At 32.8% G+C, this 19,793-nt stretch overlaps 4 protein-coding genes across 10 annotated transcripts; 2 read left to right on the top strand and 2 right to left on the bottom strand.

The window, feature by feature from the left end:
- Positions 1–1,256: 1,256 nt before the first annotated feature.
- Positions 1,257–3,991, top strand: LOC105231525 (uridine 5'-monophosphate synthase). Its single transcript, XM_049461614.1, has 3 exons — positions 1,257–1,773; positions 1,848–2,355; positions 3,086–3,991. Exons 1-3 carry the CDS (start codon positions 1,633–1,635, stop codon positions 3,898–3,900), a joined length of 1,464 nt encoding a protein of 487 aa, XP_049317571.1. The 5' UTR covers positions 1,257–1,632; the 3' UTR covers positions 3,901–3,991.
- A 290-nt stretch (positions 3,992–4,281) lies between these two features.
- On the bottom strand, positions 4,282–14,284 carry LOC105231526 (annexin B9). Of its 7 annotated transcripts, XM_029552512.2 has the most exons (8): positions 14,134–14,195; positions 13,880–14,022; positions 13,687–13,772; positions 9,406–9,486; positions 8,185–8,667; positions 7,893–8,118; positions 7,656–7,837; positions 6,216–6,750 (listed from the first exon to the last, which is right to left on the bottom strand). In XM_029552512.2, the coding sequence occupies exons 4-8, from the start codon at positions 9,433–9,435 to the stop codon at positions 6,697–6,699; spliced, it is 975 nt and encodes a 324-aa protein (XP_029408372.1). In that variant the 5' UTR covers positions 9,436–9,486; positions 13,687–13,772; positions 13,880–14,022; positions 14,134–14,195; the 3' UTR covers positions 6,216–6,696. The 7 variants fall into 7 exon arrangements, with proteins under 7 accessions (XP_011211168.1, XP_029408374.1, XP_049317572.1 ...); XM_011212866.4 differs by lacking the exons at positions 6,216–6,750; positions 13,687–13,772; positions 13,880–14,022 and adding an exon at positions 4,282–4,498 and having other exon boundaries at positions 14,134–14,283; XM_029552514.2 differs by lacking the exons at positions 6,216–6,750; positions 13,687–13,772; positions 14,134–14,195 and adding an exon at positions 4,563–5,126 and having other exon boundaries at positions 13,880–14,017.
- A 923-nt stretch (positions 14,285–15,207) lies between these two features.
- LOC105231683 (DNA repair protein RAD51 homolog 3) lies at positions 15,208–17,023 on the bottom strand. Its single transcript, XM_011213103.4, has 6 exons — positions 16,715–17,023; positions 16,548–16,654; positions 16,299–16,486; positions 16,102–16,230; positions 15,789–15,977; positions 15,208–15,733 (listed from the first exon to the last, which is right to left on the bottom strand). Exons 1-6 carry the CDS (start codon positions 16,873–16,875, stop codon positions 15,701–15,703), a joined length of 807 nt encoding a protein of 268 aa, XP_011211405.3. The 5' UTR covers positions 16,876–17,023; the 3' UTR covers positions 15,208–15,700.
- Positions 17,024–18,666: 1,643 nt separating this feature from the next.
- Positions 18,667–19,760, top strand: LOC105231528 (uncharacterized). Its single transcript, XM_011212869.4, has 2 exons — positions 18,667–19,368; positions 19,455–19,760. The coding sequence occupies exons 1-2, from the start codon at positions 18,772–18,774 to the stop codon at positions 19,650–19,652; spliced, it is 795 nt and encodes a 264-aa protein (XP_011211171.1). The 5' UTR covers positions 18,667–18,771; the 3' UTR covers positions 19,653–19,760.
- The last annotated feature ends 33 nt before the right edge of the window (positions 19,761–19,793 follow it).

Raw genomic sequence — 19,793 nt, 5'->3', positions numbered from 1 at the left:
CAGTGCTTAGGTGATTCCCGCGCCTCGATGTGATTGGGTTTATAAGCGTCACGTTGGCTTCAGCGGAAGGTGGTTGCCAGCTGTGGCTATATAAGTAAAGCAAGCGCCATGCCTTTTCAGTGCTTAGGTGATTCTCGAGCAGCGATTGGTTTGATTTGAAAGCGTCACTTTGGCTTCAGGGAAAGCTGGCTGCCAATTAACTCTATAAAAGAAAAGCAGGCCCCATGCCTGGTCAGTGCTCAGGTGATTCTCGCGCATCGATTGGTTTGATTTGAAAGCGTCACGTTGGCTTCAGGGGAAGCTGGCTGCCAGCTGCCGCTATATAAGTAAAGCAGGCGCCGTTCCTGGTCAGTGCTTAGGTGATTCTCGCGCCTCGATGTGACTGGGTTTATAAGCGTCACGTTGGCTTCAGCGAAAGGTGGCTGGCAGCTGTCGCTATATAAGTCCATGTCTTTTCAGTGCTTAGGTAATTCTCGCGCATCGATTGGTTTGATTTGAAAGCGTCACTTTGGCTTCAGGGGAAGCTGGCTGCCAATTAGCTCTATAAAAAAAAGAAGACACAGTGTCTGGGCGATGCATAGGTGACTTTCAAGCCTTGATGTGATTGGAAGTCACTAGCTAATATCAGGGGAGCTGGCTGGCAGCTGTCACTATATAAGGAAAGCAGGCGCCGCGCCGCAATATGATTTGATTTGAAAGTCACAAGGTGACTTACAGGGTACCCGGTGTTTCCTTCTTGGTATTACAAACTTCGTGGCAAACTTAGTATACTTATGTATACTATTCAAGTTATAAAAATCTGAAAGCGCTTTAAAGAAACATTTGAAGCGGCTTTTTGAATACTTAATTTTAAACACTCACTAATCACTGAATAGGATTTTGAAATTATAGACGTTTACATAATAATTTCAAATTATACTTACCCAAATAGACCAAATAAAGATTTAATGGAAAAGTCGCGTATCATATCTTGAAAAAAAACAACAACTCAGTAAAGACTTATGAATAAAATTAATATAAATAAATAAATAAATAAATAATCCGTAGAAAATTGAAAATTGAAGAAAACACAACAGTACTAAACTTAAAGATTTTCTTTCCCGATTAAACTGACACTATATGAAGATCAGGAAGTTTACAATTCAAACAGTTTTACTAGCACTGTGGTAATTAAATTCGCCTAACTTTACGAACACATTGAGTGTTTAATCTGACAACACCTTGATAACAAGATAGAGTTACCAAATCATCTTTTAATGTTGGAGATAGTGGATTCTTAATTAAACAATTTACTAAAGAAAATACTTTAATAAACCATGTTATAGCAAACAAACGTATGTTTAGCGCAATACAGTTTTAAACAATTATACATTAGTTATTAAAAATACTTACGAAATAGGTCTACAACTATTGTCGAGGAATGTCAACCCTACTCGTGCTAACTTTGCAGGCCGGTTGGAAACATCTTCTCACAGTTGTTTGCTACCGCTCTTTACAGTCGTCAATACCTTATTAGATACCGCAGCGGCAGCGTGATTTCAACCATTCCAAAAACGTGCATTTGTGATAGCTTTAAAAAGCGACTAATATTAAGCAATTATATTTCAACACCTGTTAAAAAAATACACTAAAATGGCTGATGAACGAAAGGCTCTCGCAATAAAATTATACGAAATCAATGCTTTCAAATTTGGAGATTTCAAAATGAAAGTGGGCATTAATTCACCTGTTTACTTTGATTTACGCGTAATTGTTAGCTATCCGGAAGTGATGGTAGGGTCTTTTTTAATATGCATTCATATGTATTTATTCACATATTCGGTTAACTTTCTCTATTTTGTTTATAGAAAACAGTTTCGGATTTGATTGCCGCCCATATCAAAGAGCACCAATTGACGGCGAAACATGTTTGTGGTGTCCCATATACAGCTCTTCCATTGGCCACTTTGGTCTCTGTACAGCAAGGTACACCTATGCTGGTGCGACGTAAGGAAGCAAAAGATTATGGCACAAAAAAGCTTATCGAAGGTCTCTACAATGCGGGAGACACGTGTTTAATTGTTGAAGATGTCGTAACATCTGGTTCAAGTGTTTTGGATACAGTACGCGATTTGCAAAAAGAAGGTATTGTTGTCACCGATGCCGTCGTGGTTGTTGATCGTGAGCAAGGGGGAGCGGTGAATATCGCAAATAAGCAAGTGCGCATGCACTCTTTATTTACGCTGTCTTTCCTCCTTAACACATTGCTCGATGCAGGAAAGATTCAACGCGACACTGTGGAAGCAGTTGCAAAATATATTGCTGCATCTCAAATTAAAGGCGATGGATCGTTTGTAAATCCACAGCGTAAAGTTGGTGAGTAAACATACAATACAAAAAAAGTAAATCATTCAAATAAAGAATAGTTATTTGTTGGTGTTTTTAATGAATCGGTTAGTAAATTGTGTATATATTTGATTATTTAATTAGATCCTTTTAATAGCAATTCTGATTTTTATCAATTTCTTTCATTAAATTATATGCCAGATTGTTACGATATCAAAAGGTTTTATTAATATCAGTTTAGTGTTGAAAGCATAGGCAATAAAATATAATAAAATGTTTGCGCATCATAAATATAAATTAATCTCTATATACAAAATCTTCAGTAATTATACTATGGCCGTAAAAAAACCAAAATACATATTATACATATGTATGTCTTATCATCATCATATATTGATATAACTTATAACAATTGTTGGATATATGTATAATATGTTTTATTTTCATGATAAAATTTATTATTAGTAGCTTTCAGATATTTATTGATTGACGAGTTAATACTTTGCAAAATTTAATTAGATTTAGAATGTTTGGTTGTTTTATTGCCTCAAAGCAATTTTGGTTGACATCGTCATTGTATCTAATAACTGTTGTTGTTTGCGGAATGCTGCAGCGCTAATTGTTCTTGATCAGGTAAAATGCTCTTTCTTTCCGGTAACGTTAACTACTAACATTGCTAAACAGTTTATATTAAAAATGTCCTTTACGATTATTATTCCAAAAAATTTTGGCTATGACTTTTCACTTTTTTTACTTTCAGCTAGTGAATTCTCAAGGACTAAGCTTTCATTCGAGCATCGCGCCACTTTAGCAAAATCTGAGCTGGCCAAGCAGCTTTTCCATCTGATGGCTAGCAAAAAGACAAACCTTTGCCTAGCCGCTGACCTCACTAAATCTGAAGAAATTCTTAATATTGCTGAAATTTGTGGCCCTTATATTTGTGTCCTTAAAACACACATTGACATCGTAGAGGATTTCGATGAAGCATTTATACAGAAGTTGCGCAGCTTGGCTGATAAACACAATTTCTTAATAATGGAAGATCGTAAATTTGCCGATATTGGAAATACGGTATCTCTTCAATACGGCAAAGGCGTATATAAAATAGCAAATTGGGCGGATTTGGTTACAGCGCACGCACTTTCCGGTCGTAGCATATTGCAAGGACTCAAAGCCGGTCTTGCTGACAGTGCATCAGATGGAAGAAAACATGGCGTATTTTTACTTGCCGAATTGTCTAATTCAGGCAGTTTAATCGATGCTAAGTATTCAGAAGCGGCTAGTAAGATTGCAACTGAAGGCGCAGACATTGATTTTGTTGCTGGTGTTGTGTGTCAATCGGCCAGCTGCTTCCATTTCCCTGGTTTAGTTCAACTTACACCGGGTGTAAAAATCGATGATACTGTCGACCAGCTGGGGCAGCAATATCAAACACCCGAGCATGTAGTGCAGGAACGTGGTGCCGATATCGGTGTGGTGGGGCGTGGAATTTTACAAACTAAGTGTGTTGAAAAAGCAGCAGCTCTATACCGTGATCGGCTTTGGGCAGCATATACTGATCGCATAGCGAAATAGGATCATAGGAATGTATTCTATATTAAATATTTGTCTTACCTTTTATAATTATGGCGAGGGTACAAATAATTATTAATTAAAATCTGATAAATCTGTCTTTTAATTATTATTTTTGTTAGATGGGAAATTCAAGCATTTGGTTTTGCACTTATGATAGTGTTTAATCGTCTCAATCATAAATTTATAGGATTTTTATGTTACAATAATAAAAATTATGGAAAATTTTAAAGTAAATTTAAGTCATTAAGGGTACAAGTTATTAAAATTATACATAACCGATCCAAAGATGACTGCGGATTGTGAAACATGTAAAGAGTGCTCTTAAGTTAGCAAATCTTTAACCCAAGAAGTTTGATTTGTTTCAATAAAACACAGAAAGGCTATTGGGCAAATACTTTTTTGTTCAATTTAAAGAGAAGGACAATAATAATATTACAATACGTATCCGAGTTTTTACTAATATGTTTAAATAGGTTTGTATGATGAGTAGAAGTACTTCTCCATAGGAAAATTAATCCACTAGTTAAATGTGTTAGGCAAAATCTTAATAAGATGCCAAAGTGCTTAAAGCGTAACCACTATCACCATTCACGTCATCCTGTAAAGAATAAAAGAAGAAACATGGCAAATGTTCAAAATTTTACATCAATTAAAAGTCTGTATTTATTTGTTCGCGTATAATACTTTATTTGCTGAAATCGGTTATTGCACTTGAAAATATAGTTTTCAAATATACTAAATATTAGTAAAAAAGTTTTAAATAAAGAGTTAATACATACAACATAAAAATGTAAGGTATTCGTCGAAAATTTGAAAACAATACTTTAAGCTTTACATTTTATCTATGTATATCCCAAGATAAAGACATTTCTATGCAAAGTTCTGAATACAATAGCAAGATGTGCTATTCATATAAGAAATAATTTTGAAAACTTTTATAAGTAGTTAAAGCATGTTTGTTTGTGGTCGAACTTTGTTCATTTTTTTTTTTTGTTTCAAGGTATTTGAAATCACAAGCTTATTAATATCATATAAAGGCGTTTTGGCATTTTTTTTTTTTGCTTATCAGATAATCTTAAATGCAAAGCCTTATTCGAGCCGTACTATGCTGCTTTTTTCGCCTTGTCTTTTACATATGTAAGTATGTAGTTCTACTGTAAACATCAAGCGTTCTACCAGGCAACCATAGTGACAAGCGCAAAACCGATCTCGGACTGTGAATCCTCCTGCAAAGCACACAACGTTGCAGATTAGTGTGGATTTGGTGGGTTGAAGTGTTTTCAAAATGAAAGTTAATAGAGAGAAGAAGAGACAAAAATAAAGAGATGTTTTTAAATATTTGTACAAGGTTGTAAACAGTTACAAGGTGGCTTAAAATAATTATATAAGTTAATTAGAGTTTGGGTGAATTTTGTTAATAATTATGAGCGGGTGTGTGTGTTCGCTCAATGCAAGCAAAAAGTGTATATGAATTATAAATTCGGTAATTTGAAAAAGTATACGAAATTTGATGTTTGCCAAAATGATCTGAATAACCAACTATTAAATGTTAATGGCAGTGTTTAGTATTTGCAACAGCCCTAGTTACGATTATATATTAAATTTGCAAGGCTGTGAGTAATTGATTAAATTATTGTTCTTTATATTTTGCAGTCTTCAGAAAGTAAGAATGTTGGTTACTAATATATCTCAAGATAATTTAAATGTAGTTTGCGTGTTATATATTTTTTACGAATGCACTCCACTTTTGAAAATATACCTATGCATGTACATAATTTTGTTAGTATTATATGTCCCAATTAAATATGGTTATGCCAAAAAAAGAATGGTGTTAGTGTAGACTTTACTCCAGATTATATGCATTTTAATATCTTGTTAAAATGACTTTGTAAAAAAGAGGTGAGAAATTTGAGTTTTTGACTAGATATATCTTAAAGTTATACAAAACAGCTATTTTATTTTAAAATTAGTACATTCCCAATATATATTAGTATTCTAACGATTAATTTTTCTTAATCCACACTCGCTTAATTGTGTCGCTTCTATAAATCCACCTTTGAGTTCTTTGTGCTTATTAGCCCGTTTTCTATCATTTGCACCTGACTATTAAGCTAGCGACTCTTTTTTTAATTTACGATCAGATTAGATAAGCATGATAAAGTTTAGCATTGATAGCGTCAATTGCGATGTGGGATGTTAAAAATAAATAAATAGTTCTCACTTTGTTTGTATATGAAATGCACATTTATTCATAAGCATTTGTTTCAACTACATATGTAAATTTAAGTATATATATAAGGAAAACCGAACGCAAATGATTTTCATATATAAAATATGTTTCTTTAATGTGGAATAATATATAAATAAAAATAACAATTGAGATTTGATGCATAACACAATAATATTCGACGTAAAAAAGTGTGAATGGTATACTAGTAGAATAACATTTAATGCCTAAACGGGCACTTTTTGCTATTTTCTTTACAAAAGTCAACAATTATTTAAACTTCAACGGTATTGTATATTTATAGGCATATTAAGTTGTAGATAAATAGGTAGTTGAGTTGAGAATGTTTTCTTGAGATTTTATATGTATGAACGAGTAAGTTTATGTGCGCTTTGACGTGCATATATAAGGCATATTTTTAGGAGATAAACGGTGAACAGCACCGCCATTTGCATTTCGCTTGTTTGACTTCCGTTGTTTATACAATATTTCTTTCATCTTTAGGTACTTTTAGTAAATTAAAAATACATTCAGTTTTATTTGTTTTCTTTGAAAGTCTATTTTCGGTCTTAGAATCCGACAATAGCCAATAGGGCACGTTTGTAATCGCCAGAGGTGTCGCCCTGAAAAAGTCGAATGTTTTTAATTTAATTTCAATTCGGATTTTGAACAGAAACGAATAAATAACTAAGATTAAAAAAGGGTTGGTGTGTTGAACCACAAATCTTTTCTCAACGTTATCTTCTTATCACCGTGAAAATGAGCAGAGTTACAGAAAAAATATTGGTTTTAAATAATTTGCAAACACACACATTAAGGAGAAGTCAACTAGCAAGTATTTAACAAAATTTTATAAGATATTTTTAGTTTTTTTAGAAAATTAGGCATTAATGTCAACAAGCAAAAAAAAAACAAACTACTCAAAAAACTTTCATGAAGTCAAGCATAACAATTTAAGCACAAATTAGTATACACTTGTACAAAATAGTTCAAGCTATTTGATAGCGACAAAATTTCGAAAGATGTTTTAATTTTTTAAGCTTATAGGATTGCATGATGTTTTCACTAATTTTTATAATATAACGTAGCTGTCTTTGTACCTAAATTTTTCATTGAAAAAAGTTATATATTCTCATTTGCATTGCAACTCCTTTTATTCAAGAAGCTTTCTGATTATCAAAGCCTCTTTTTACAAGAAGCTTTCTGACTATCAAAACCACAACCAAATATGAAATATGAGTGAGAAATAATAATAAAAATTTAAACATGCAACCTTAATTCAGCATAACCAAATAATGAGAAAGTCATACAAACACCGATTGATTTAAAAGTAATAGATCCCATTAGTAAAATCAAACAACTATTTAACAAATAAATAATTAAACCAGACTTTGCAGTGATATGCTCATATTTACACATATGTATGTGTTATAAGTATATTACTTATTTTTTTTTTTAATTAAGCTCTGCAAAAGTCCTAGCTTCACTGATAAACTAATAAAAGTAGATATAAAACCATTTCATTTACCTTGATCCACGATTCCAAGCTCTTGCCATATTTATTTTGGAATGCTTCCTTAATATCTCCCAAATCGATTTCCGAACGACTGACCACAATACGGATCAGCGTCTTGTCCTTGGTACCCAGACCATGCATGGACTCGTATAAACGTTCGGCGAAGTAGTCAACCTTCGACTTGCAACATTTCACTGCAATAACAAATATTATTACAATCATAAAACTTTACTGCAACATCTCACTTACCGATTGCGAGGAAGCCACGCTCCACAGAGCCGCTGAATTCACGCTTAATCGCCTTCTCAATATCGTTACCAGAGATATTTTCGTATTCGAGGAAGATCTGTCGCAACTGCTGGTACGAACGTGTGATCAAAATTGAATTGAATGTGGACTCATCGGTACCCCATTGACCTTCGCCGGCTTCATGCAAAGCTTGTGCATCCGCAACAGCGGCGGCTTCATCAACGCCCTAAGCGAAATTTGGAAAACATGTATACATATATAAACATAAGTTCTAAATAAAATTATAACTTACCTGGTTTTCATCGCGGTTACCCTGCACCAACGATACGCACAAGCGTTTGAAGTGTCCGCTGGTATCACCCTTCAAGTCGGACTCCAATGAACGACCAAAGCTCTGTTCATAGAACTGTGCAATGGTCTTAATACCATAATTGGAGAGTGTGCAGAGAATTTCAATGATCGCCTCCTCATCGGTACCCAACCCCGAAATGGCATCATGCAATTCATTAGCATAGAATTGTGGCAATGGTGTCATCAAGGCGACGATAACATTCTCGAATTTGCCGCTTAATTCTGATTTCAGTTCGGAAAGCAAATCCTTGCCGTAGGAAGTTTTAAAAGCTTCAGCGATTTCCAAACGTTGCACGATGCCGCGACGTGCCAAGATTTCGATGATGGACTTCTCGTCGGTGCCAAAACCCTTCATGGCTTTACGTAGAATGGCTGCATCTTCGACGGGATCGAAAGGATCAGCTGGGTAGACGGTAGGGGTGCACTATACAAGAAAATTACGAAAGTTTTAATAATATTACAACACTCTTCTATCATAAATAAATCAGTCAATAGTATTTTATCCATAGCCATACATGAACATACCTATGTATGTTCACATACTATATATAATTATCGTTGCGGTATGATAAGAAAAATTTATTAAACAAAAGAGATAATTAACTGCGCGGATTTATCATTTTGCAAATATTTAACAGGCTTTGTCGTACAAACTAACTGATAAGATTAGCAGAAAGTTGGGAAAACATATTTCGTGCATTTCAATTGCAATCTGACAAGTGGATATAATAACAGCTTCACATTATTTATTTTGTTAATAAAATCTCTTTATTAATATAATAGAAGTATAATTTAAGATGTGCATGATAATTTTTATTTTTACCGATTCATGGATTTCGAAATGAAAGTCGAAACATTATGGGATACCTACAGATTCATATACACACATATACCAATAGGTAATACATATTTTTTTCTACTTTTGTACGTGCAGTCAAATATGTAAAGATTTCTCATCCGATAAAATCGAAATCACAACTTTTATAAAATGTATGATAATCTGCATAGAAAAACAGTGTGTAACGTTTGTATACCCTAATATAAGAAATACGATGAATAACCTTTGCTAAATAATTACTCGGTACACTCAAAATTGCGTGTATGTATATAATAAAAATTAACTTATGACTCACACTATAAATTTAATAATTCATAAACTCACCTTGAATGGATAATATTCAGCGGAGCTCATTTTGTTTGGTTTCTTAGTTTATTTAGTTACTTAAAAATGTAATAAATCACGCTGAAATGAAATAGAAAAGAAAATCATTATATTAAAATATCATAAGACTATATATGTAATTGAGGTTACGTGGTCATTTATTACAGTAACTTATATTGAGCAAAACGTTCAGAAAGTGTTGCGGCCCAATGACGCTGCCGTTCGGAAGGTGTTTTGTTCAATATAAGTTACTGTAATACTTTGAAATAAATTAATAATTTTTTTTTATAGCATTAAAATTTATTTCTAAACAATTCGTTCCTGAAACCCGAATTTCAAACAAGAAAAAAAAAACAAAAAATAGACAAAGAAATGTGTCATTTTGACTAAAAAAGCTAAAACTATTATAAACAATAACAACAAAAGAAACATCAGCTTTATTATTCTAATCAAGAATATGTACATATCGCTCATTTGCTGCAAGACCGACATAAGTCAAAAAAATCGATTTTCCAGAAAACGCGTTTAAAGTTTTCAACTGACTACAACCTTACACGGTGACCCCAACCTTACACCTCTTCTCAAGCGGAGCATATAAAAGGCATTCATATGAATTTTTCACTCAACATGAAGTATGATATAACGAACAATTCTGCAGCATTAACTCAAAAATCACGTTTTTTTTATTTATGCCGGTCTTGCAGCAAATGAGCGATATGTATATTAAACATAAACCCTTAAATACATACATACATTATCTAGAAACCAAGCTACCCTCCCTGACCACACATTTTTATTAGCTTTAGCGTGTTACGCATACGCCATGGCGTGTGAAACAACACAAACATACTCGTGTGTACTTAATACGCATAGCATTCAGAAAATTGTTGTGTACACAAAACGATGACGCCATTCAAAAACAGCAACTAAAACCAAAAAGTGGCAGAATACGGTTGAGAAAAACAAGAATTACATACATACATATGTAACATACACACCGATCTATGTAAGCCAGTAACTTAATATTTCGCGTATAACCAATTGAACACACCCTCATTCAATAAGGACACGCTACTTTAGACACAATAAATTATATTTAACTTGCGTCGCAATCTGTCCTTTGAGTGCCAAAAAAATCGCACTTGCATCCAATGCTGGCGCCAAACCGCAGTCACTTGGCGACCATGAGTATTTATTTAATATGTATCTACATAGACATAATATACATACAAATGTATGTATATTTGTTTCTGGAATTAGTAAAAAGTTGGTCAAACATCATACTTGCATTGCTCAGCCATATTAATAGTGACTCAAAGGGGTCAAACGCTGCATACAAAGTTTTGTACAAGTTGAAACTGAAAGTTTTGTCGGGTCAGTACACAGAATGTATACAATCAGCGTGTGTTTGTATGTATGAGCTGGACAGACTATATACTTAAGCATGAACTAACATTCAAATTGTATATTTGTAGGTTAATATTATGTAGTACCATCTAGGCATACAAATATATTCATAAACGAGTATATAAGGACACCGCGTCAATCTATGGGCGCGTAATGAGTGGATTGTCAACTACGCCGGTTTGCGGCGACAGTCTGGATAATTGAAATCTCGGTAGACGTGTAACACAAAGAGTCTTAGATATATATTTTCCAACAAACATTACAATAACAAAAGACAGCCTTGAAAAAAACTACTCACAAAAACGTATCCAAAATACGTTGACGCCTTCAAACTTAGGAGAGGCGCTCAACTAAACAACCAGCAAATAAGTAAGGTGTATATTTTTTTATATACATACATACATATATGCATGTACAATTATATTTATTATTATAAGAGGAGGGGCACTAACGTGTGTGGATAGATCATACTCAAAAGACTGTCATGAGCGACAATAAAAGCCATTATTCTAATGAAACGAATCAATTTTGAGGTCATTTTTTAAGAGACTCTATGGCTCTATTCGTGAGCACGTCATTAAAATTCTTGACGCTACGCTTTATATGCAATTCAGCAAAATAAATCACGCCCAGAGAGCAAACTTGAAGAAGAATGTGAGTCGAAAGAAAAGGAAGAAAAAATTGGAATTGCCTTTTGAATCCGGACAAGTGGGTTTTGTGATTTGAATACTAAGCCATAAAGAAATTATAAAAATATAGATGTGAAAAAACACCATAAATACAAATAGCATATACGAGAGTTGAAGTAAAAGCTAACAAGAACAAAGCTTGCAATGACGTGGCTGGCGAAGAAGCTTGCTGCTTGTAAATTTGTATGCTTTGATTCCAAAACTGGTTTGCATTTCTAAGGCGAGCATTATATACATATATATTTATATATGTATGTGTATTTCACATGTGAAAGTACATAGTAGAATGAAGCGCTGAAAATGCGAAGCAACAAAATTTTTCACAACCGGCAAATTGTATAGGTACTTGCATATGCACATATGTATGTACATATATATAAGTAGATCTATATACTTATAAATATATGGATTGAGCTACTGGAATCGCATGAACAAACAACACCCGGTTTTCACATTTGATTGCAACAATTGTGACCGCGTTTACGAAGCGAGATATTTGCTCGTAAGGGCATTCCACCATGACTTTCAAATAACGCTCACCTCTAAAAGAAGCCTACGAAATGATCACATGAGTGTGATATTTAAGCTAGATAACTGTAATGAAATTTGAAGTAGAAAAGCAAATGCAGAATACAAAATTTGAGTAAAAATCATCAAAGCGAGCTTTTTAGAACGAACAAACCATTGTCAATTGACGCAGCCATTTAGCAGCATATGTAATATATTCAAGCGAATTTGCATACAGGTGTGCATGTATGTAAGTATGTACATATGAATGTTATGTATTTACTTTGTTAATTAGAATATTTGTGTATGGAATATTTTTGCACAAAATTCGCCAATAAGGCAGTAACGAAAATCAAGGTTAGAATTAAATTATTAAAAAATAACGTAACTACATTAATAATTAAATTGCGAGTTATCCAATTAAGAGATTTTGTATTATTTAGAAAGAGGAGTTTGATTGTTACCGTAGCGGCAAAAAGCATTCCAAAAATAAATTAAAATCATGTTTTTTCGTGTCCTTGTAGCTTTTAAACTTTGTAAAAAATTTGATATAGCTTTTTCGCATTTTTTTTTTTTTGTAATTTAACACAACAAATAACATTAAAACCACCCAATATTTTACTGAGGACTATCGTAGTTCTCCTCAGTAAGATCGATGACTATACAAACATAAGTGTACATTGTTATAATGAATCATTTACAAACAAACAGGAATATCCGTATGTATGTATGTATGTACATATATTCATAAATGTGTACATACACTGAAATACTTCATTGCGCTACACTGAGTCATATGATCTACGAAAATATTTGTGGAAGTAAATAAATCTGTAAAAAGCATTCACCTGAACTAACAGAACTATATATATACATACATATATAATATGTATAGTATGTATATTCAATAATAAAAATGCATAAATTATAACAAGCTCGATTATTAAATATTACGAACATTAATCATCTTACAAGCGTTGAAAGTTTAAGAGAGACGGTGTAAAAAATGCAATTTATGTTGTTACATATTTAAATAGTTCATTTATAATATAATATATTTTAATGAACTTGTGACTTTCGATTTCTGCTTTATTACTCACATCCGTTGCATTTACTCGGTTTGTACATATACATATATACATATATGTATGTATGTATATGACGTGCCCAGCAATATTTTTTCTCATTTGCGGCGATCAAAACGCTCTTCAGCTAAGCTCTATAGGCAAAAGTATGCCGAGTACATTTTGTTTAGCCACACGATCTTAAACAGATGCCGCTTTATAAAAGCTATAATTTAAGTTGTCTATGTGTAAATGTATACCGCTACATATACACTTGTAGATACATATCTGAAATACATATACTATGCACATCGAACTTTCTATAGCCTTTTTTAATACATTATTTATCTATAGACAGCAAACAGCACTGCCCCGTTGGCAAAGACTGCCAGAAGAAATCTTCATGCATACTTATTTTAGTGATTCTTAAGTATACATATGCATATACGTACATACTATTTCTGTTTTTATGGATGTATGTATGTTTTAAGTGCAAGGATATGTATGAAATTTTTTTTTAATTGATATTGTTTTATACAGTGAGTATGTTTTCAGTTGATTCATTGTAATTACATCGTTAGTTTGTTTTGTTTAGCATTTATCATATTGCTAACCTTTGTATTCAGACACTTTGTTGTTGTTATTTACAAATGTTGGCGGTGATGATGTTGGTGTTTAGTTGGAATGATGATGTCATCAGCTTGATTTTATTCATTCCAATGGAAAATATACATATATAATTTCGAAAAAAAAGAATTCATTTACTCTTTTTAAATAAAAAATAAATAAAAATGTAGAAAAACTAACAGTTGGAGAATAATGTTTTCAAGTAATCAAAAATCTCGAAAACCGCGCCCAGTTTTGTTAATCTTGAGGTAAAACTTTATATTCGCCGCAAAACCACAGTTATTCACAACACTTTTTCTCTCATTTCACACATTTTAAATGCACTGCAGACGTAATTTGTGTGTAAGAATTAAAAAAAGGCACACAAATAAATACATATATTCACACAAAGTGAAAGTTGAACATTAAACTATTTTTAATAAATTTCTATTTACCACAAGCGAATGTATTTTTGTACTGCCAACTGTGTACACTCTTTGCTTCAACGCCTCAACGTAGACTGAAATGCGCCGCACAAATGTAATTACTTTTATTCGCGCGAGCGTTGGAAGTGAACAAAAGTAGGTGAATATCAGTTGGGGGAGCGTAAGCTAACAAGAGTCAATAAGCTCTGTACTAACAACAAACCACTACCGGCTTTGAATGTTTGACATGTAGAGCAAATGCTAATTTGTAAATGATTTTCAGAGTGGAAGAGACCCTCTTTTTCTATAGTTTCTCTCTCTCACCTATCTATTATGCTCTTCCAATTAAATATTTCAACTTCTTAGACTGAGAAAGAGCAACATTTCCAAACGCCGGCTATAACAAAGATACAAAATTCTTCATTTTTTCTATTGTTGCGCAAAATATCGAGAGCTTTCTTATATTAGAAGCTTCGTTGTGAATAACGTCACATACTTGGCTTAAATTTAAGCGCACATATTCACAACACATTTGTTTCAAAAGAACGTCATGCAATAAAGCCATTGTGAATCAACAAAAACAAATATAAAAACAATAGCAATATGACTAATGACAACACCAATAAGATATACATATGTATAATAGACATAGTGTTTCTCATAGAGATTGAATTGTGCACGACTAAAAGACATAATTATTAATGAATGTGGGGTTTTAAGATTTGTATTTTAAAAACATTCCCAAACACTGAAATATTAAAAGTAAAATTTATATTTTGTATTGCATTCTTGGCGCCAATTTTATGGATACATACATAGTGTACACGTATGGATAAAAGTATACTTATAAATTAGTTCTTAGTCGTTTGTTTATTATATTTATTGTTATTGTTTGTTTAAAAATGTCTGGTTTTGAAATATATTTTGGAGAAAATCTGGTTTCGAGCGATATGTCATACATGCAGCAACGGCTTTAATATACACATTTCAATATACTGGCACATTTTAAAATAATGTTTAAGATATTCTATATTTTTTATTAGCAATATCTTAACTATATGAAATATATGGAAATTTATGTCAAACGTATCTTATTTTACCTCAGATTAGTCAATATTAGAATCTTACTGATAGTTATTATTGTAAGTCTAACTCAGAATTCCTCGTTATTTCCGCCGTCAAATCACTTTGAAAATTCTTAAAACTATAAAAAAATTTACTAAATTAAAAAATTTGTACTCACTAGGGATGAATCATAACCATTAAAATAAGCTTGAGAACAAATTGCATCTTTAACTATGCTTTTTAAACTAATAGAGAGCGCGTCTCTCAACAGTTTCACACTCACACAAACTTTGAGTCTCTTTAAACATTGAATACGCTGTTAGTGTTTACAAAGACGTGTTGGAATTCAACTAAAACGATTTACATTAAATTACAATGATACACTTATGGAATTCTATAGAGTAATTGACTTTCATAACGTCACAGCAATTAATCATGAAGGTAAAAATAATCATATGATAGGTGCTAGTCCACTTACCACTTTGCAAAAATTATAGATTATAGCTAGCTAGAGTTAAAAATTGTTTGATGTTTATGATACATCACGAATTCCATTTTTTTTAATCTGAAAGTAAAAAATCTTTAGTTTAACGTACGAATTTTTAAAAACGACAAATTACCACAAAAGGTAGAGCTACTTTTGGTACTATATTCGACTTTTCCATCAATGCAACGAAACAATTTTCTTCAATACATTTACTAAGAATGATGCGCTGATTAATTTTATGTCCGTGGCTGTCGCCTAATGCTGGACATATGTTCCAGTCATTGCCAGTAACACGCGTTGTTAACTCATTTGTTATAACAACCTGCAATAAAATAAATGAATCCAAAATGAAATATTCTTTGTATTGAAAATATTAAGCATATATGTATGCATAACAATATCGGTTGAATGATTTCTTATTTTTTTTATTAAATTTTGGCACTTACTACAACTTTATATTCTGTCGCTAACTGCTGTAGCTGCGATAATAAATTATAAACTACTCCAATACGTTCTGCCACATCTTCAATTAAGCGCAAAGGAAAGGAGAACGAATCAATGATGATCAGCTTTATCTATCAAAATTACATATGTATTATATATAATTTCATAACTTAAAAAAAATGGAAAACATTATTTGTACCTCATTATTATTATTTAGCATTTCACGTAGACTCTCGACTGCTGCTTGAAGTACTATATGATTTTTACAATACATATAAGTTACTCCTGCCAGTATTGAATTAACTGTAAAAGGATATTGCGTGCCTAAGTCAACCCCAGTTTTGGGTAAGGCACGAATGAAGCGTTTTTCGGCACAGTACGCAATTTCTGAATAATTTTTTTATTTAGTAAAGATAACATGACAAACAATAACTCAAGTTTTTTTTACCTCGCAAACGATTAGGACTGAAATCTTGATTTGTATCCAAATACACAGCTTGGCCTTGAAGGCCACCCACTCTTCGTGGAAATTGCACATTGATACAAAGCTGCAAACTGTTTATTATAATCATTAATTTGTCGATTTTCGAATACAAATTATATAAATAATATTACCACATTTGTGTTTTCCCACAACCTGGCCCACCGCAAAATTCCGTAATCAAACCAGCTGCAAGACCACCTTCTAAAATATCATCTAATTTTTTACAAAGAGTTATAATGCGTGGCATTTCTTTCTCTTGTCGCCATATCTCAAAACAACTTATTTTAAACATCGTATTTTATTTTTAAAGCAAATTTATATTATTGTGAAAATTGGCGGTTTTATTTACAATTGGTGGGTGCCGGTTTGTTTACGTTTTATTGTTTTATGATCAGCTGATTGCAACAACAGTGTTGTAAAGCTTTTTAATATTATTATACTTGGGTTTGATGAAAGCGCATAACGTAATTGAATCGTAATGATTTGCTAAACATAACGCAAATGTTTAACTTCTAAATTTTCATTTCTTAATAAGTAAATGCAAAAAGCGCAAATGTCTATAAGTAGTAATAATAAAATAAGAATAATCAGAAAAATTTACTAGTTTTCGCTAACATGATGCCAATTTTTCATGCATATATTTTCTTTTAATACAACTCTGTGCTTTTGTTTCCGATTCCGACAATTATTTTTACATTTACGTTTTCATGGTGATTTCCTATTTTTTCGGTGATTTTTATATAATAATAATTTATTTGTCCATAAAGTGAATATACAAAGCACAAATTTCATTTATTGTCGAACTGGTAACATTGCCTTCCAATAACTGTTAAAATATTTACAAATATGTGGTAAAATGTCCGGAAATGTGCAGGTTATAATTTAAGTTTTCCTGCGGTCTAATAAAAATTATATTCTGTATTTGGATGACTTATTTATAAGTTATTCGGTAAGCTAATCTCGGTGTTTATCGAAAATATTCTAAAATAACAATAGCAGCTTCAAATGTGGTATACTCGTACGTTGAATTACACAAAGGAAATTATTTTTTCCTTAGTGCGACTTACTACTGACAACAGTGGCAAAGAATATGAGTTTGTTACTGACGACATTAATAGTGGTGTAACAGCAATTGAGATTGACACTATACCAAAAGGATATAATCTCAATATTAGATGGAACCTAGAAATTCAGTATCAATAATTAACTAAATTTAAACGGAAACCAACTACTATCGATACATCACCTAGTGAGCAGACATTCAGCGCAGTCAATAGATTAATTTCGTCAATAAACTCAAGGCAGTATCCTTTACGTACTGAAGTGGACTTCCAAAAATAATGATGAGTAATTAAGTATTCACGAAAATTCGGGCAAAAAAATAGTAAAACTTGTACACGTGAAAAAATTCCATACATCACACAACATTATTATTCATGCCATGAAGTTTATAACACCCAGAAGGAAACTTTTGGAACCCTATAAAATATATATAAAAATTCTCAGTATGACTAGCTGATTCGATTTAGCCCTGTCGATCTAAAATTTTTAAGATTTGTTGATGTAGCGGCAGAATTCTGCTAAGTTGACAGTACGTTCACATGACAGTGGGTAACGGACCAATATATCATATAGCTACCGTACAAACTGAACTATCGGAATTAAGCCTTTTTATTGAAAACATTTTTATTTGATAAGGTATTTTCACGAAATTTGTCATAGTTCTTGGACTGATCCTTTCCGATTATTTAGACCCAACTTCCATTTACACATATTATTGCGGTACAACCTCACATGAAACCGTTCATATCGGACCATTCCATTGTAGAATAGTGTATGCATGTGCTTTCTTGAAGGTTCATATACACATTTACAACTTGCAGAGAATCAAATTGACACCTCTCTTTTGTCCCCTCTGTAATTTGGAGCGTAAAATTTCAAGTGCTAATATTTATGACACCGCTCACGAGATTGCTTTTATCAGTAAATAGTTTTATCAAATACTCTCATGTTGAACTACATAAATCCGGGAAAATACATAACGGCGTTATACCTAAACTAGGTATAAATAGAGACCGTCCGAGTTTTGTGTTCATAGAAAAGAAGTCTTTGTACGTTAAACAACTTCTGTGTGTGTTTACGGAAAGTAGCCGTTATAATTTTAAAGAAATTTTCAAAAATCAAAAATATGGTTGGTACTTCGATGGAAAAGCGCATCTTTAAACAGTATGAACCAACAATTTGTTACAATAAGCCGCCTTCAGCACAAGTTGATCCAGCAGAGTATGACAACAAACGGCTTGAAACGCTTTCAGGTGAGATCGTCGAAACACTGATCGTACCAAAACGCACCGCTCGCACTTGGACAATGCAGGCTGGCGATTTGTGTCGCATTACGGTATGTGAAGGTTCACAGGTGGGTGATATGAATTTCTGGAATTTGGACAATATCAAGGAACACTTCTACTCGGGCAAGACACGTCAGTTGCATAGTACACATCTCAAGGTTTACGATCGCTTATGGAGTAATTTTCCCCATTTGAGACCAATGGCCACACTCGTCCACGACACGTTAGCGGATTATGGCATCGACGAGCATGGTGGTGCACTGCATGATGTAGTGGGTACGCGTTGTGATGATTATACATACAAATTGATTACCGGTAAAGATCGTGTGGGCAGCTGTCATAGTTCACTAACGAAAGCGATTGTCCAGGAGCGTGGTATGAAAGAGGAAGATGTGCATGACGTATGGAATATTTTTATGTGCACAGGTTTCACCAGAGTGAGTATTAAACAGTTTTGTTACATGCAATGGCATCTTGTATATGATAGCAATTCAAATATTTGCTATTTTGTCAAAATTTTCAGGATACTCAACAATATTTTTGCAAGCCCAGCCCAGCACGCAAAGGCGACTATCTCGAGTTTATTGCCGAAATTAATCTATTGATTGCGCTAAGTGCCTGCCCACAAGGTGATGTTTCAGTTGTGGTCGGTGAGGAAGTACCTGATGAAATATGCCATCCACTGAAAGTAGAAATTTTTCGCAAAAGTAACAATAATTAACAATTTACTTCCATTTAGACATACATACATACATATATTCATATATTGAAATGTATATTTAAAAAAATACACTCTAGATACCTGCTTAGCACAAAAATTAATATGAAATTTGTTTTTACATTTTACAACAAGCATTTTTCT

The sequence above is a fragment of the Bactrocera dorsalis genome, unplaced genomic scaffold, assembly GCF_023373825.1.
Source record: "Bactrocera dorsalis isolate Fly_Bdor unplaced genomic scaffold, ASM2337382v1 BdCtg067, whole genome shotgun sequence".
NCBI classification, from domain to species: domain Eukaryota; kingdom Metazoa; phylum Arthropoda; class Insecta; order Diptera; family Tephritidae; genus Bactrocera; species Bactrocera dorsalis.
This window is presented reverse-complemented; position numbering and strand designations above follow the sequence as displayed.

Excerpts from the sequence above, each read along its gene's own strand:
- LOC105231526 (XM_011212867.4), bottom strand. The coding sequence starts at position 9,435 with ATGAGCTCCGCTGAATATTATCCATTCAAG. Across the intron at positions 8,119-8,184 it reads GTAACCGCGATGAAAACCAG|GGCGTTGATGAAGCCGCCGC; the intron begins GTAAGTTATAAT and ends AATTTCGCTTAG. Across the intron at positions 5,127-7,655 it reads GCTTGGAATCGTGGATCAAG|GAGGATTCACAGTCCGAGAT; the intron begins GTAAATGAAATG and ends TGTGCTTTGCAG.
- LOC105231683 (XM_011213103.4), bottom strand. The coding sequence starts at position 16,875 with ATGTTTAAAATAAGTTGTTTTGAGATATGGCGACAAGAGAAAGAAATG. Across the intron at positions 16,231-16,298 it reads TGCTAAATAATAATAATGAG|ATAAAGCTGATCATCATTGA; the intron begins GTACAAATAATG and ends TAATTTTGATAG. Across the intron at positions 15,734-15,788 it reads AAGTAGCTCTACCTTTTGTG|ATTAAAAAAAATGGAATTCG; the intron begins GTAATTTGTCGT and ends TTTTACTTTCAG.
- LOC105231528 (XM_011212869.4), top strand. The coding sequence starts at position 18,772 with ATGGTTGGTACTTCGATGGAAAAGCGCATCTTTAAACAGTATGAACCA. Across the intron at positions 19,369-19,454 it reads TGTGCACAGGTTTCACCAGA|GATACTCAACAATATTTTTG; the intron begins GTGAGTATTAAA and ends CAAAATTTTCAG.
- LOC105231525 (XM_049461614.1), top strand. The coding sequence starts at position 1,633 with ATGGCTGATGAACGAAAGGCTCTCGCAATAAAATTATACGAAATCAAT. Across the intron at positions 1,774-1,847 it reads TTAGCTATCCGGAAGTGATG|AAAACAGTTTCGGATTTGAT; the intron begins GTAGGGTCTTTT and ends TTTTGTTTATAG. Across the intron at positions 2,356-3,085 it reads AAATCCACAGCGTAAAGTTG|CTAGTGAATTCTCAAGGACT; the intron begins GTGAGTAAACAT and ends TTTTACTTTCAG.